Consider the following 17,877-nt stretch of genomic DNA (forward strand, 5'->3'; position numbering starts at 1 on the left):
TCACAAACACTTCATAATTTATATCCGAGGCTTGCTGCATTGATTTCAGTGCATCAGAAACAAAAATTGAGTTCAACAGCTTATAAATTCCAGGTTACTTCGCAGCTGATTAATTTGAACAATATTTCCAAGTACTGAAGTCTGAAGGCAGTGCTGCAATCAAAGCAGCAATAACATTACTAATCTTAACAGCCAAGTTTCATTAACATCTTTCTGATCAACTGCACATTCTATAAGCAGGTGGCTCACTGTGAAAAGGTCAGGTGACCCAGAGCTGCCCACCATTTGGGTAAATCACTAGATGGTGGTAGAACCATCAGGAAATGTAGCATGGCCTATGGGTGGGCGTAACTGGCAACCTGGGGGAGTACAATTCCATTCTTGCCTTGTGGGGCACAGAGGAGTACTCCTGTTTGGTTGATTAGCTGAATGTGTACACTGCAGAACATATTGAAAGTGTGTTTGCCAAACTCAAGTGTATATTTCAGCCATCACATGTTAAAATTAAGTCATCAAAACAATTAGTCATTTTATGTCATAAATTTCCATTATTTTCAAATCAAATAAATTTTTCTCAATAACTATCTGAACAAAAAGAAAAATATACCTCTAACAGCATGTAAATCTGGTCTGGCATTGTTTGATCATAACTCTCAAGAAGGTTAATCGTCTCCTTTAACGGTTCAAAAAGTTCATCAGTGGTGGTCTGTCTGTCTCTGACTGCCATTAGATGTCCCATTATATCAACAAGGCCATTATAGTCTCCTTCTTTCACCTTCTTTTTAAGTCCCTTATCTGTTACCTTTATAAATTCTTCAAGTTCACTTAGGCTGTGCAAAAGAGAAAGAAAAACATTCACCCTTGTGAGAACATGCTAAAGTGCAAAACATTTTAAAATGTGCACTCCTGCCATACTTCTGATGGAGTAGCTGAGAAAATTCCAGCCTATATATAGTTGTTTTGGTTTTCAAATTTTAGAATACTAACAGGCAGTAATTGCTGTATTCTATTATGCCTTTTTGAGGCTGAGGTGTTTACTGCCCAGCTAAGCACAGATACTGGACCTAATATCATAGCTGGTTGCGTTCCACTTGTGCCTAAGCAAAAAGCAGCAGAATGATCAGGTTTATTGTATGTGACTAATTATTGTATCTCTAACCACTAAAATTGAGCATACTGCATTTTCCTGTTTTATCTCACTAAATAATTTGGTACATTATTACATCTTTCTTCCTCAATCCCAAAAATAAGCAGTTATTCACCTATCAGTAACATAATGCATGAGATGTTCTTTAAACATCCAGCTCCATTTTTTGATTGTATTTAACAATGCCATCTTAAATGGTTTAATGTCAACTTTAAACCAACTTTCAAAGACTCGACTGTCTTCAAGTTTGCTGATCTGGATATATAGATTTTCATAAATATCAATCTGTAAAACAAAACACAAAAATGCATGATAACTATAATAATCATTTCTATATTTTTAAGCTCAACAATTATAAAATTAAGCTTGTAACCTTAACTTGCATCATAGTATGTTCTGTGATCACAGTCATCAAACATTGCAAGTACTGTAAAACATTGATGTTAAAAAGGCTAGTACTTTATAAATGCATTATAGAGTGGTGGACCATGGTTTAAATTAGAATTTCTCCACAGTGACAAACATCTTGCCTTTGTGTAAAATGTAAAGAGAATAATAATGATTTTTTTCTATTTCTCTCATTTTTTTTATCCAGTAACTTCATGAAATAAAACTTGTGTGATATAAAATTGGCTCCCCACTCACTAATACTCATGTCCACAGTTACACAAAGGTAAGATTTTTTCCAGTGTGTACTCAATCTCAGCTGTCTCAGTACAGGGAAGTTAATGTTCAAATAACATGTGCAGTAACTACATATGAAAATTTGTTTAGCACATCTTAATTATGGGCCCATTATCTGCAGAAGGCAGAAGCCCAGAATTGGCATCCCCAATGGGGGGGAAAAGGCAAGTCAATCCAAGGCAAGTCAATCCAATAACCTTCTAGCTATCATCTAGCATTGGCATAGGCTTGGCAACTCTGTAGTTAGACAAGCTTCTTCATGATGGGTGGGCATGGGAGGTGTGAAGAGGTAACAGAAAAGAGGAAGGAAGCAACATCTTGCTAAAACTAAAGAAAATCCACAGCCATAATTTCAGAGATTACATTGGAAATCACCTCCAGGGAAATCCACTACTGATCAACAAGTTTCTGAGATCAACAAGAAGGCATGTATATTGCTAAAATTAATTTTCTGGAACCCAGCTGCTCAGTACAACTGGAAATCCACCACCACCTTAACACTGGCAGTGCAGAGTCAGGGCAGGGTTAGGGAATATTTTGGCCTGCTAGGCCCAAAAACTCTTTCGTGTCTCGTCAATTAGAGTGTAAGTTCAATCCAAGTATGTCATCTTCCTTTGCAGTTCAAGGTTCCTGCTTCTGGAGAACACAAACTTCTTTCCACAAATTGTTTCGTTGTTTAAATTCATTGTAAACATGCAAAATTTACCTATTCCAAATAACAAAGCTATTTGAAGGATTCAACACTTCAGACAGGTGGCACGATGGTTAGCACTGTCTCACAGCTCCAGGGGCCCGGGTTCAATTCCCGCCTCGGTTGACTGTCTGTGTGGAGTTTGCACATTCTCCCTGTGTCTGCATGGGTTTCCTCTGGGTGCTCCGATTTCCTCTCGCAATCCAAAGATATGCAGGTTAGGTGAACTGGCCATAGTGTTCAGGGATATGTAGGTTAGGTGCATTAGTTAGGGGTAAATGTAGGGTAATAGGGTCGGGAAATGGATTTGGGTGGGTTACTCTTTGGAGAGTCAGTGTGGACTTGTTGGGCCAAATGGCCTGTTCCCACACAGTGGGCATTCTATGAAGCTACTTAACCAAAAACAAAAGCCATCACAAACTAAGCTTTCCAAACCAGATTCAAAATAAAAGCATGTCATGTTGCTTTAAAAAAATCTACAAAATAATTATTGTCCATTCCTTTAATGCCTGCCTTTTGGACTTTCTTTTCTGGCACATCTCCTTTGAAGACCTGAGTGAATGCAACAGAACTGATGGAGTATACAACATATGGCCTCAGATGTTAACCTCTAGCAGAACTGAGCTGCTCAGCATAAGCGCTGCAGGAGGAGACATTGTCCAATAGACAACAGCAAGGTTAGTGTGGAATGGCAGGGATGGCAAGGTGAATACTCCATGTTCCCCAGAGCAAGCAGCATGTTCACACTCCATTGCCCGGTTTGGTGACTCTGCAATCCTAAGAATGTGCTGGAAGAGAGACTGCTGGACATATGACATACCCCGTAAGTCCCTTGACAAGCTGTAACCTCTGTGGCATGGCAGTAGTGTGAGCTTCCGCTGCAGCACGCAGACAATTAACTTGTATTACAAGGAGGGCTGAGACTTAAGCAATCAAACTAAATAACTGCTAGAACAACTTGCGAAGAGATTGGCCACCACTTCCAAATTGGAAAGTATGGGCTGCGAGCTCAGCACAAGGTGCAGTGCCAAGTTGATACTGGACTCCTCTGTGCTCCTTAGCGGTGACCTTTTCTAGCAGTCCTCTCAATGCAGATAGCACTTTGCTGTGGGTACTCTTCCTGGTTCCTCTGTGGTTTGTTTCAAAGCAGTTCTCATTTGTATCTTCGAAAATGGATTTGTATGCAAATACACCCACTGGTGAGCTGGCACCCAAGTTATCCGTGATCACTGGCTTGGCTGCAGCTCATTCATGGTCAATATCTCACTACTTGTAGATCCCAGCTATCTTCTCATATCCTTTCAGATATGTGTGGTATCAGACACTGAGCTGCTGGTTTTGAGTGAAACCAAAGAGACAGTGCTGTCCCTTCTGTATATGATCAGATTCCACCTCTCACTTATTTGAAAAGGAGGAGACTCAAAAAGGTACAACTGTATTCTTGGGAGGTACATGGATGCATCATGTGAACTATCTTGAGCATTTCTGAAGACACTAAGGAAGAAAGAGAATTATTATGCCAGACAACTTAATGCTGGAGGGTTCTAAAAAGAAAAATCACAAGACCATGAGAGGCACAGCACAGAATCTGCCTTTCGGCAGATTACTCCTGCCTGACCACTCACCTTGACCACATCTCTGACACAGCTGAAGATTTCAAAGCACTGCATCCAGATCTGGTAAGGCTGATTTTTGGCACCGACCACTAAGTTGATTTGATACCACTTCTTTAACTATGTCTCTTCCTCTGCTACAGATCTTTCTTTCCATTTGCTTCATCAAAATCTCCATCACAGCCTCCAAAAATGTTTGAGGCTGCACCTCCTGTATTATCAGGATTTCAGATTCCCTTCAACCACTACTCCCAGAACAAACTTCAGCCACAAAACACTTGCCTGTTAAAGGAGATGCAGGCTACCTTTAAGCAGTGCAGCCTAACCTGACATAGTGCTACTCACTCACGATATTGCCCTTTACTGATGCATGAATCCGATCCATCCAGTCTGGTTAGCTCTGACTGGACACAATTCATTTTGTAAGTGATAGCTTGATGTTGACAGATTGCCTATATTTGCCGACAGCAACATGTCACTTCTACAAGATACAATGAAGGTACTCACTAAGGCTCATGGAACAGTTCCTTCAAAAATGTAATCTCTACCACTGTAGAGGACATGAGGAGCAATGCATGGGAACACCATGGGCTGCAATTAACAAGTCACAATCAATCCTGACTTGGAACGATCACTCTGTTCCTTCATGGCTACTGGGTCAAAATTCTGGAATTCCTTTTCTCTCAACACTGCATTGTGCCAATAGCACGTGGACTGTTGTGGGGAAAAAGGCAATCGTCTCAAGAACGATCAGGAATGCTCAGCAAAAGCTGATCTTGCTGGCAATGCTCATACACCATGATTAAAAGGAAATACTTTGCTTTGAATCTCAGCATTCACTTTCAGGGCTCACTAACTTGGCCCCTTTGTATTTAAGGATGCATAGTTGCATTATTCCGAGTCCCAGAAATTTATTCTAAATATAATATTAAATCAAAATTAAACAGAAAATGTTTTTCAACTGCATAAACCATTTTGTTTTAGCTTAACCTTACCTGTTCCTTAAACTGTTCTGTAGTAGGAGGGCACTCGGGAACACCTTCATCAGCATGAGTTTCAATCTCCTCTGCAGTCAACACATGGTTGTACAGCAAGAACTGCTTCATGAACTCTATCCTGTCATCTACCCAAAGGTATGAGTAAGAGTCAAATGAATTTCTGTAGTCCACAGCTTTGCTAATGATCTCTGTTACCCTATCCATGATCTCTTGCCGGACCTCTGATAGGTCAAGTATATCCTCCATATCATCCTGTGTAAAGAACGAACACACTTTATTATCTCTTTATGGCCACAGTGGTTATTATCCACTTGAGGTGGTGTAACTTAGTGGTCACAATATTGAACTATTTGTGGGCGGCACGGTGGCACAGTGGTTAGCACTGCTGCCTCACAGCGCCAGAGACCCGGGTTCAATTCCCGCCTCAGGCGACTGACTGTGTGGAGTTTGCACGTTCTCCCCGTGTCTGCGTGGGTTTCGTCCGGGTGCTCCGGTTTCCTCCCACAGTCCAAAGATGTGCAGGTCAGGTGAATTGGCCATGCTAAATTGCCCGTAGTGTTAGGTAAGCGGTAAATGTAAATGTAGGGGTTGGGGTATGGATGGGTTGCGCTTCGGCGGGGCGGTGTGAACTTGTTGGGCCGAAGGGCCTGTTTCCATACTGTAAGTAATCTAGTCTAACCCAACAGTCTCCATGTTATTACCCTTCAGACAATTAATATGGGGCATAAATATTGATTTGTCAATGTTTGCATTTTATGAACAAATTAAAATAAGACCTGTGTAAAGACCAACAGTTGACCTCCTTCAGAAAATCCAATTTATACACATGACCATTTACTCAATGTGGACTTCCCTGAATGTTAACAGCTAAGATAATGTGACAAATTCTCCACTGATCATCCACAGGACAACAATTACAAGTAGCACAGCTACTTTTGAAGGTCAGGCCTCTTAACATAAGAGTACAAAAATTAGGTTACAGTAAACATAATTTGTGAGAAACAGAATTTAAAATTATTTAATTCAGAAAAAAACTGGAAGCTACAAATGCACAAAATGCAAAAGAATTGTGGATTTGTTTTTGTAGTTTGGATTATAACAATCTACTTCATATATTCTTTCCATAAAGCAACATATGCAGGCTAGAGAGTAGCTTTGTGATAATTACCTGATAACTATCAATCTCAAGATGGCCAGCTACTCTTTTCACCTGTGCAGCCATTTTGTAAATGTCACTTATCAACTCTTCGACTAAATCATAGAATCCATCTGCAGCATCCTTATCTAGAGAAGGTTTGAATACAATCTCTGGGATACTGAGCATCATTTGTGATACAAACAATGGTGCAGGTTTTAAAGTAGCTTCAGTGTTCTCAAGGAAAAACTCAAGGGAGCATGAAATAGCATTGAAGAAACCATCTAAAACCATGTCATCAATATACTCCAAATAGGCCTTCCATGATTTAGTAACTGGGTCTGCCTTCAGAAGTCTGAGATTCTCCTGTTAATCAGAAACAAATTAACATAAAATTATTATCTTAGGTCTTCAGAAGCTAAATATAAATCTTTTCACTCACAAGATAACGTGTTTTCAACTAAATTCGAACTAACGGAAATTACTATCACAAAGTTGAAATAGTTTATCCATTGAACCAGAGTGCACTTTTTTAAAATTATTGAGTCTACAGTGGTAAAAAGGAACTGACAATGAAGTCAAGAACTAACAATGAGACCGTGCACGCTATAAAATGAAGCAGGTTGCTTTCATTACATTGGAATCTTGCCTGGGTAATTTTATAAAAGTTGCCCTCTGAATATTGAACTCTGCTTGTGGGAAGTGAGTTTTGAAAGTTGTCTATCACTCCCTATGATCTTCCTATTAAAATAACAAGACAGAAAATCAGTAGTCAAAGTTTTACTCAAGGAATGGAGTTTTGTAACTGAATGTAACTTTTAATTATCCATTTATTTCATAGTTTTGCATGCAATTATTATAAATGTAGACTTTCCCAGTTACATAAAACCAAATTAAAGATCATTGGTGAATTAAAATCATTGCAAGCAAGGACACGATCGCACTGCCTAATAGTTAGTACTCAATCTGGATTCTTGGAGATTCATCATATAATAATTAATGGAAGAATTAAACTCTACACAGACATACTACGGCTTTTTTTTCAGACATAGTATAGTAAATATATATCATTACTACATATATGTCAACATTGGCTTCTTCAGAATAGAGGTTGAAGCTATACTTCTTTTGAGTCTGGGAAGACTTAATTGATAATGAGTGTGACAATCCTCCATTATTGTGATTACCACATCCAACAGATCAGATCAGATCAGAAGTCTCTGGACGCAAAATGTTAACTCTGATTTCTCCCCACAGATGCTACTAGACATGCTGAGATTTTCCAACAATTTCTGTTTTTAGTTTCTGATTTCCAATTTCCACAGTTCATTTGGCTTTTTTTTGAAGATCAGATCTAACTCCTGTCACAGTGTGAATGGCAGCAGCCAATTAAACAACTCACTGTATAATTCGGATGTTTCTCTCTCCGCTGATGCTGTCAGACTTGCTGAGTTTCTCTAGCATTCACATGTGTTAAGACTATCCTATTTCTTATGGTCTTATGTGTTTGTTTCAGATTACATTTCTCATTTTGTTTTGTTTGAACTGAGCAGAGTTAACATCCTCAATAATGGGGGAGTCCAGTACAATAGTGCAAAAGATGAGGCTAAAACATCAGCAACCACTTCAACTAGAACTGCCACGTAAATTATCCATTGCCGAAGGTTTCCAATATCACACATGCCAGCCTTCAGCCAATTTGATTTACTTAACGTGATGCCCTGAAATGGCTGCAGGCACTCGATACTGCAAGGGTTTTGACCTGACAGACTTATGCTTCAGAATTTACTGTGCCCCTAACCAGGTTGTTCCAGTAACAGTTACAATACTAGCATCTCTCTAGCAATGTGGAACACTGCCTAGGTACATCCTATATAAAGAAAACGTGGCAAAACAAACCCAGCCAAGTATCACCTCATCAGTCTGTTCTTGATCATCATCAAAGTGATGGAAGGGGTTATCAACAGTGCAATCAAGTACCACTCACCCAATGGTAACTGCTCACTGATGCTCATTTGGGTTCCACCAGACCCACTCAGCATTTAACCCTATTATAGCTTTGGTCAAAACATAGGAAAAAGAGCTGAACTCAAGAGAGAAAGTGAGAGTGAATGGTCTTGAATTAAAGTATTAGAGAGAGAGAACAATCAAGTAGTCCTTGTAATATCGAAGTTAATGAGAACTGGGGAGAAAATACCATTAGATGGAGTCACACCTATCACAAAGGAAGATGGCTATGAATGTTAGGGACCAATAATTTCAACCTCAGGACATTGACACAGGAATTCCTCAGGACGACAGCCTTGGCCAAACATCCGCATCTGCCTCATCAAAGATGTACCCTTTATGAAGAAGTCAGAGTACAGAAATTCTGCAGCATGTTAATCTGCCTCCTGTTTCACCAAACCATCTCCACCATCTTAAAGGCTCAAGTAAGGAGTGTAAGCATGTGAACAAAAACAATCGGAAAAAGAGTAGACCACACAGCTCAGCAATCCTACTCTGCTGCACAACATGTTCACAGGCTTTCCTACTGGCTCCCCATATTACTTTATTCACTGAAACCAAATATTTGTCTACATCAAGATTGGCTCAGCTGCAGCACTATTGATTGAGCTGGTCAGGTCCTAAAGGACATAGCTGCTAGACAGAGTCTGTGGCAGGTGGTGAGAGAAGCAACAAGACGGAAAATCATACTTGACCTCATCCTTACTAATCTGCCAGCTGTAGATACATCTGTCTGTGACAATATCACTAAGAGTGACCACCATGCAGTCCTTGTGGAGACAAAATGTCACCTTCACAGTGACAATAAACTGCATCATGTTGTGTGACACTATCACTATGCTAAATGGGTCAGACTTTGAACAGATCGAGCAACTCAAGATTGGGCATCCGTGAGGCACTGTGGGCCATAATCAGCAGAATTGTACTTCAGAACAATCTGTAACCTCAAAGCCTGGCACATTCCTCCGCTCAACAATTACCATCAAGCTAGGGGATCAACTCTGGTTCAATGGAGAGTACAGGAGGGCATGCATGAGCAACACTAGGCATACCTAAAAAGGAGGGGTCAACCTGGCGAAGCTACCAAACAGGATTACTTACATGCCAAACAGCATAAGCAGCAAATGACAGACAGAGTTAAGCAATCCCAGAACCAAGGGGTCAGATCTAAGCTCTGCAGTCCTGGCACATCCAGTCATGAGTAGTGGTGGATAATTAAAAACTCACTGGAAGAAAATGGTCCAACAATATCCCAATCCTCAATGATGGAAGAGCCCAAAAGATATAGCTGAAGTATTTGCAGCAATCTTCAGCCAGAAGTGCCAAGTGGATGATCCATCTCAACCTCCTCCAGTGATACCAAGCATCACAGATACCAGTCTTCAGTCAATTCAATTCACTCTATGTGATAGCAAGAAACATTTGTAGGCACTGGAAACTGCAAAAGCCTAACAACATATGAAGACTTTTGCTCCATAACTTGCTACTCACATAGCCAAACAACTCCGGTACAGTTACAACGTTGGCATCTACTCAACAAGGTAGAAATTTGCCCAGGTATGTCCTGTGCATAAAAAGCAGGACAAATCCAACTCGGCCAATTACTGTCCCATCAGTCTACTCTCGATCGTCAATGAAGTAATGGAAGGTGTCATCATCAATGTTATCAAGCAACACCTGCTCAGCAATAACCTGCTCAATGATGCCCAGTTTGGGTTCTTCTAGGGCCACTCAGCTCCTGACACCATAAGACAAAGACAAAACAACTGAATTCCAGAGGTGAGGTGAGAGTGACAGCCCTTGACATCAAGGCCACATTTGATTGAGTGTGCCATCAAAGAGCCCTAGCGAAACTGGAATCAATGGATATCAGGGGGCAAACTTTCTGCTGGTTAGAGTCACACCTGGTACATAGGAAGATGGTTGTAATTCTTGGAGGTTAGTCATCTTAACTCAAAGACATTTCTGCTGGAGTTGCTCAGGGTGGTGTCCTTGGCCCGACCATCTTCAGCTGCTTTCCTCCATCCTAAGGTCAGAATTGGCAATGTTTGCCGACATTTGCACAATGTTTACCATCAATTACAATTCCCAAGGTCTTGAAACAGTCAATGTTCAAACAAGAGAAGCAACAAGAGGAAAAAATATACTTGACCTCATCCTTACTAATTTGCCAACTGTAGATGCATCTATCCATGACAGTATCTCTAAGACTGACTACCGCACAGTCCTTGTGGAGACAAGGACTCACCTTCACACTGTTGGAGTAAAGGACTGTAAGTGTTGGACTGGGGTGGGCAAAGTCAGACTATAACCTGACAGCAGGTTATAATCCAACAGGTTTATTTAAAATTGTAAGCTATTGGAGCACTGCTTCTTCATCAGGTGAAATGATTTCATCTGATGAAGAAGCAACGCTACAAAAGCTTACGTTCAAATATCACAAGCTCTGGGACAATATCCAGGCTACAACTGACAAGTGGCAAGTAACATTCACACTGCACAAATGCCAGGCAATTAATAATAAGAGAAAATAATTAGAGAATTGACATTCAATGGTGTTACCATCATCGAGTCGCCCACTATTACGATCCTGGGGATTATAATTGACCAGAGCTCAATTGGACTTGCCATATAAATACAGTAGGTACAAGAGCAGGTTAGAAGCTAGGAATGCTGCAGTGAGTTATTCACCTCCTGACTCCCCAAAGCCTGTTCGCCACCGACAAGGCACAAGTCAGGAGTGTGATGGAATACTCCGCACTTGCCAAGATGGGTGCAGCTACAACAATACTCAAAATGCTTGACATCTTTCCAGGACAAAACAATCCAATTGGCTGGCACCACATCAATAAGCATCCACTCCAACTACCACCAACAGTCAGAAGCAGCAGCACTCCAGAAATTCACCAAAGATCCTTACTTAGCACTTTCTAAACCCATGACCCCTTCCATCTAGAAGGAAAAGAGCATGGGAACATCACCACATCCACATTCCCCTTTAAGTCATTCACCATCCTGACCTGAAAATATATCACTGTTCCTTCGTTGTCCCTAGGCCCAAATCCTGGAATTTCCTTCCCAAAGGGCATAATTAATCTACCTACAGAGGTTCAAGAAATTAGCTCACCATCACCTTCTCAAAGTCAACTAGAAACGAGCAATAAATGCTGGCCGACCAGCGATGCCCACATGCAACAACTGAATAAAATACATCAGGCTTAATGATGCAGCATTCACCACCCTACGCAGAAGAGAATGCCAAAGATTCTTAATCCCCTCAAACATTCTCTCATCTCAATCGTAAGTGATTAGCCCTTATGCAGAAATTACACCCACTTATTCCAAAGTCCCTGACAGGGAAAACAATCTCTCAGTATCTGTCCTGTTAAGGGCCTTCATTATCCTAAATGTTTCAAATAGATCACCTCTCATTCCTCTAAACAGGAGAATATTATCTAGAGCAAATTTACTTAGTCTCTTAGCAAAGGGCAAAACCCTCATTCCAGGGACTAATCCAGGTGAACCTTTACTACACAGCCTCCAAAACAAGTATGCCCTTCCTTATTATAGAGACCAAAATTGCAAACAATATTCTAGATGTGGCAAGACTTTTTAGTAAAAAGGACAACAATAGTCAATGCATTACAGAAAATGGTAGAAAATATATGCATACACATGGCAGAAATTAGAACCACAGCAAATAACAATGGTAAACAGTCAAAGCTTAAGGGGGGGGGGGGGTTCAAACACATATAGCATTTTTAATAGATGAGTGGCTAACACAAATTACAAATGAATATGATTTGAGAGCTATTACAAAGATGTGGGTTGCAAGGTGACCACAACTGGGAATTTAATATTCAAGGGCATTCAACATCCCAGAAGAATAAGCAAAAGGTCAAAGGATATAGATTAGTATTATTAATAAAAGATGGTGTGAGTGTGATGGCAAGTAAAGATATAGGTGCAATACAGTACAACATCAGTTATCCTGTTCCACAACCACCTGATGGAGCAGCACCTCGAAAGCTAGTGCTTCCAAATAAACCTGTTGGACTATAGCCTAGTATTGAGAGTTTTAACTTTGTCCACCCCAGTCCAACACCGGCACCTTCAAATCGGAAGTAGGATTAATGAGAGATCTTGTAGTTAAGGATCCTCTAGGGTGTGGTGTTCTCCACATAGTAAAACTTCAAATTTTGTTTGAGGGATAGCAATTGGGTCTCAAACCAGGGTCCTCATCTTAAGCAAGGGCAATTACAGAGGTATGAGGTGAGACCTGTCGAAAGTAGGCTGGGTTATAGACAAGAGGGAAAGTTGGTGGATGAGTAGTGGCAGACATTTAAGCCGAAATTTCATGATGCTTACCAAATATTTGATCTAGTCAAATAGATGGACTCAATGAAAATGATGAAACAGCGGTGGTTATCAAAAATGGTCAAGGATAGTATCCAATCAAAACCTAAGGCATATAAAGCAACAAAGATACGTGATAAGGCAGAGGATTGTACTGATTTAGGAATCAGCAGCAGATGATAAAAGAAAACTAATAAGAAGGGAGAAATTAATTATGAAAGTAAATTGACAAGAAACATTTTTAAAAAACTTCTATTAGTAGATAAGACAGTACCCACAGTTAAGTATGAGACGCTTGGAGGATGCAACTGGCGAATTAATAACAGGGAGATGGAAATTGCAGACAAGTTAACCCAATGTTTTGCATTAGTCTTCATGGTGGAGCACATTATAAATATCCCAAAGATAACAGATAAGTAAGGCATTGACAGAAGGAAAGGTCTAGCTGCAGTCTCTATGATGTGGAAGTGCTTGTGTTGGACTGTGGTGGACAAATTTAAAAATCACGCAGCACCAGGTTATAGTCCAACAGGTTTATTTGGAAGTACTAGCTTTTGGAGCATTGCTCCTTCATCAGGTGGCTATGCAGCAGTCTCTAGCATGATGGATAAAATATTTGATAGACTAATGAACAAAAGATAGAAATGCACCAGGACCTGAAGGTCTCCACTCAAGGGGTTTAAATGAATTGGCTGCAGAGATAATGGAGGCATCCAGAAATATTCCAGACAGTGGAAAACTCTGATGTGCCAACTTTGTTCAAGCAGAGAGGGAAACAGAAAGTAGAAAACGATAGGCCAGCTAGTCTCATATCTGTCATTGGGAAGAAGCTAGAATCCATTATCAAAGAAGAAACAGCAAGTCATTTAGAAATGATAAATGCAACCAACTAGAGTTAACATAGTTTTGTGAAAGGAAGACCATGTTTGATCAATTTTCTGAAGTTATTTCTGGATATAACAAGGACAGTTTTTAAAACGAAACCAGTAGATTTAATTTTTTATTCATCCATGAGATGTGGATGTCGCTGGCTGCACCAGCACTTATTGTCCAACCCTAAATGCCCTAAGAAGTGTTAGTGAATTACCTTCTTGAACCATTGCAGGTGAACATACAATACTGTTAAGGGAGGGAGTTTCAGGATTTTGACCCAGCAACACTGAATGGTGACATATTTCAAATCAGGATGTTGAGTGGTTTGGTGGTGGGGGTGGTGGGGGTACTTGCAGTTCTTTGTGTTCACATGTTCACATGGTTATGGGTTTGGAGGTTTCTAAGAAGATTTGGTGAATTTCTGTAGTGCATCTTGTTGAAAGCACACACTGCTGCTACTGGGCATCAGTGGTGAAGGAAGTGGATGTTTGTGGAGATGGTACCAATCCAGTGGACTGCTTTGTCCTGCATGTTTCTCCCATGTTGTTGGAGCTGCACTCAGCCAAGCAAGTGGGCAATAATTCATTACACTTCTGATATAAGTGTAATGTAAGTTGAGAACATTACCAGTAAGCCAAAGGTGGCAGTCAGATTCATGGACAAAAAGTGCACCTCTTATACAAGATTTCCATTCATAGTGTTGAGAAAATACACTGTGAATTGTATTGGTAGAATTAAATATCGAGCTCTTCGGTGATAACACATTAAATTTGTAATTCAGCTGTATTGAAACTTTTAATAAATAGTTTTTCTGGCAATTATACTTTGTCAAGCTTATTGGAAAATATTTTGTATTTTTCTTCAAGCATACCTCAACCAATTTGTGAATCGTAATACCATCCTCCCTTATCAATTTGTACCACTTGACTACTCTGTCTTCTCGGTCTTCCAGGTTCAACAGATTATCTCTTCGGTTATCCCTTCTTGCAAACATTGCACTCTCACTCCAAGCTTTCATGAGTGTTTGTAGTGTTTCTACATTTTCTTTGGTCTTCTGAACCCTGCTTGCCAGATCATAGACTGTGTCCTTCAAGTGGACAATGCAGTTCCAGCAGTTTTCATTCTGCCAAGTAATAGCCTCCTCTGCAGCCTTCAGCTCATCATCAATAGCTTCCAATTCATTAAAGATTAGTGGAAACTCAACTTCCAAGACAGTCTGTTTCAGCTTATTGTACCACTTCACCATCAATTCCAAGGTTCCGACGTACTAAATAATTTACAAACAACAAATGAGAATTAGCAGAGTCCTCCTTTATAAATACTATTATTTCCAGAGAGGCAGGAGCAGTATTTTTCATATGAATGAATCAATAACAAAATCAATATTTAATCCCATATTCATTTCATTAAATAACTCACCAAAGGATCATCATAGTGGAAAGTATTTTCCTAATGCTGGGCTGGGACAGAATAAAGAAAATCTGCACGCTATTTTCAACAGAAAAATCACAAGCAAATGATTTGAATTGATAAGGTTTAGGTCCTGAGCTTTTATAAACAAATAAAAGAAAGATTTGTCATCATTTGAGAGGTGGTGTCCCCTTATGGGCTTGTGTACTCAAAATATTTTATAATCCTATTTTATATAATAGATATTTGTCACAAGAGTTTTATTTTTAAGGGCACTGGAATCCATTCGTAAATTTTTTTTAATGCTAAAATAGCAGAGGGTATCAGCCAGGAACAATTGTTAAAAATTATTTCTCATATCATAGTTTGATTTTTCACTGCCAGAATCTGTACAAATATCACTGGATATTTCTGTTTTAAGCTGAGAAATATCATAATTTTGTTTAAAATGATTTAACATTTGCCTCAAATCAAATTGCAAACAGCACAGACTTCTCCAGTTTCTTTGCTTAATTATTCACAACATTTAGATGGGCCTAAGGGTAATCCTTGCAGGAAAAAAGGAAAATTGCATGGTGAAATTTAGAGAGAAAGACAATTAAAGGGAAAATTGGAGTTCAAAAAAGTGAAATGTCTGAGGTCGTGTAACCCATTAACTATCTTTGCTAAGGCTAATATGGTGGGAGATTACTCAGTGACCAGCTGAGGTGAAGAGAAAGGCAACTGTTTTGTAAACATGTCTCAACAGACCAGTGACAGGGCAGCCTGTATTTTAACCGCTGCTTAATGGGTACTGTGTGTGATACTTATAGGGAGCGTGGATAATCATGACACCACTGTCCAGTTTAGCAATATAATGTACTAAAAAAGAAACACAGCCAAATTTCAGGCAACAAGCAGAGTTCTCCATAACACTGAGACCATGGCTTCACTTACATTTACTCGGCTGTGGATTGTCAAATTTTTGATTAAGTGCCAGAAATTCAAGCAGCAGTGATTGATAGGGTGGGGTCCTAGGACAGCAGCAATCAAGTTATGTCTGTCAGGTTAGGTGCTCCAGTATTCACAAAAATAATTTTCAACAACCTTGTGGGCATTGTTGCTTCAATTGATCACAGAATAAGTTAGAATCTGTACAATACATTTGCCTGGTCAGTTCCAATTTAAAATAGTAATCTCATCCTAATTTTCTTTTCCAAAATATACTTTTCTCATTGCAATTTGTAAAATTATACCCTGTAAGTTCAAACTGACATTCCCAAGAACACAACTAAGCTCAAGCCCTTTCCATTCAATATTTGGAAGTTTCAGGTGATTCAATATAATGGCAATTCAATGTGCTATTTACAAAATATACATTCCTTGATGAAAAAACATGACTGAGGGATTTTACACTCTTGTAAGTGGACCCTAAATAATATCCTTTCCCCAATCAATCAGTCTTTGCAACATTTGCTTCAAACGTCAGTGCATTTATCAGCATATAGTCCTGTACATTAGAATGAGTCCACCACTCTTGGTCATGGACAATAAATTGCAGTGGAAGGCCAACAAATTTCAGGCACGCTAAAGAATGTCTTTCACCATGCTGATGATCCTGTAGCAGCAACTGATGTTGATCTTGGAGTAGATCCCTTTGAGTAGAGTAGCTCACAGAGCAGAACCTTACTGCTTCAGATGAACCTCACCAAATCAAAACACTGCATGTCTTTGCAGCCTCAAGGGCAGTGTGCAGAGACTCCACATGTGCAGAAATGATCAGACCGGAAGGGCCTTTCTCACTGCCAGCAAGTTATGTCTTGCTGCTTGTTTGAAAGTTTCGAGCAATGAAGTAATATACCAAACCAGCTTGACAGACTGTTAGGGAACCAACTGACAAGGTCCACCATCTCTTTTTCCTGCAGGGCCTCAAAGAATGCGAATGACTGCTTAGTGGGCTTACGGCAAAAGGTACTGCTTGCATTTTTTTAAGTAATTAATGGGATTTGGCAATCAGAAGATAGTGATCATTTATTGCCCACCTAAAATTTCCCAGAGGATAGTCAGGACTCAACGGCATTGTTACAGACCGGGTGTTACATGTAGACCAGACTTGACAAGAATGGTGAGCTTCCTTCCCTAAGGAGCATTGGTGAACCACCTGGATGTTTTACGAAAAGTGATAGAAGTTGCGTGATGACAACAGGCTAGCCTTTTATATTCCAAATTTTTATTGCATTTAAAGCATCATCTCATTTACAATTGAAAGGGTAGAGGAAGAAAACAAGGAACTGATGATCCGTTTCACTGTTTAATGTGGAATACAAAATTCGAAGATCATCTAAGATCAGTAGAACTAAGAGGCAGTGTTATCACGATGGACTGCATATCATACAATCCAGCATAAAATGATTGACTGATCCTTCATACATCAGACTGAATGATGTTGTTGGAGAGAATCCTGAGATATAGGATTTACACGTATTTGGAAAGGCAAGGGCTGATTAGGGATAGTCAACATGGCTTTGCATATGGGAAATCATGTCTCACGAACTTGATTGAATGTTTTGAAGAAATAATCAGGAGGATTAATGAGGGTAGAGTTGTGGACATGATCTATATGGACTTCAGTAAGATGATCGACAAGGTTCCTCATGGGAGACTGGTTAGCAAGGTTAGATCTCATGGAATCCAATGAGAACTAGCCATTTGGATACAGAACTGGCTCTAACGTAGAAGACAGTGGGTGGTGGTAGAGCGTTCTTTTTCAGACTGGAGGCCTGTGACCAGTGGAGTGCCACAAAGATCAGTGGTGGGTTCACTACTTTTTGTCATTTATATAAATGACCTGGATCTGAACATAGGAGGCACAATTAGTAAGTTTGCAGATGACACCAAAATTGGATGTGTAGTGGACAGTGAAGGAGGTTACCTCAGATTACAATGGGATCTGGACCAGATGGGCCAATGAGCTGAGGAATGGC

General features: G+C 39.9%; 1 protein-coding gene across 1 annotated transcript in view; it reads right to left on the minus strand.

The window, feature by feature from the left end:
• Window positions 1–17,877, minus strand: part of LOC148149901 (dynein axonemal heavy chain 11-like) — a 170,439-nt gene that overhangs the window by 47,760 nt on the left and 104,802 nt on the right. The window contains exons 14-18 of the mRNA XM_087987077.1: window positions 14,376–14,771; window positions 6,302–6,634; window positions 5,131–5,385; window positions 1,263–1,432; window positions 608–830 (exon numbers count right to left, since the gene is read on the minus strand). Coding sequence (XP_087843203.1) covers window positions 608–830; window positions 1,263–1,432; window positions 5,131–5,385; window positions 6,302–6,634; window positions 14,376–14,771 — 1,377 coding nt within the window. The remainder of the gene's footprint in view (window positions 1–607; window positions 831–1,262; window positions 1,433–5,130; window positions 5,386–6,301; window positions 6,635–14,375; window positions 14,772–17,877) is intronic.

The sequence above is a fragment of the Chiloscyllium plagiosum genome, unplaced genomic scaffold (assembly GCF_037043375.1).
Source record: "Chiloscyllium plagiosum isolate Xiang-an unplaced genomic scaffold, Cpla_swu_hap1 HiC_scaffold_5, whole genome shotgun sequence".
In the NCBI taxonomy this organism is placed as follows: Eukaryota; Metazoa; Chordata; class Chondrichthyes; order Orectolobiformes; family Hemiscylliidae; genus Chiloscyllium; species Chiloscyllium plagiosum.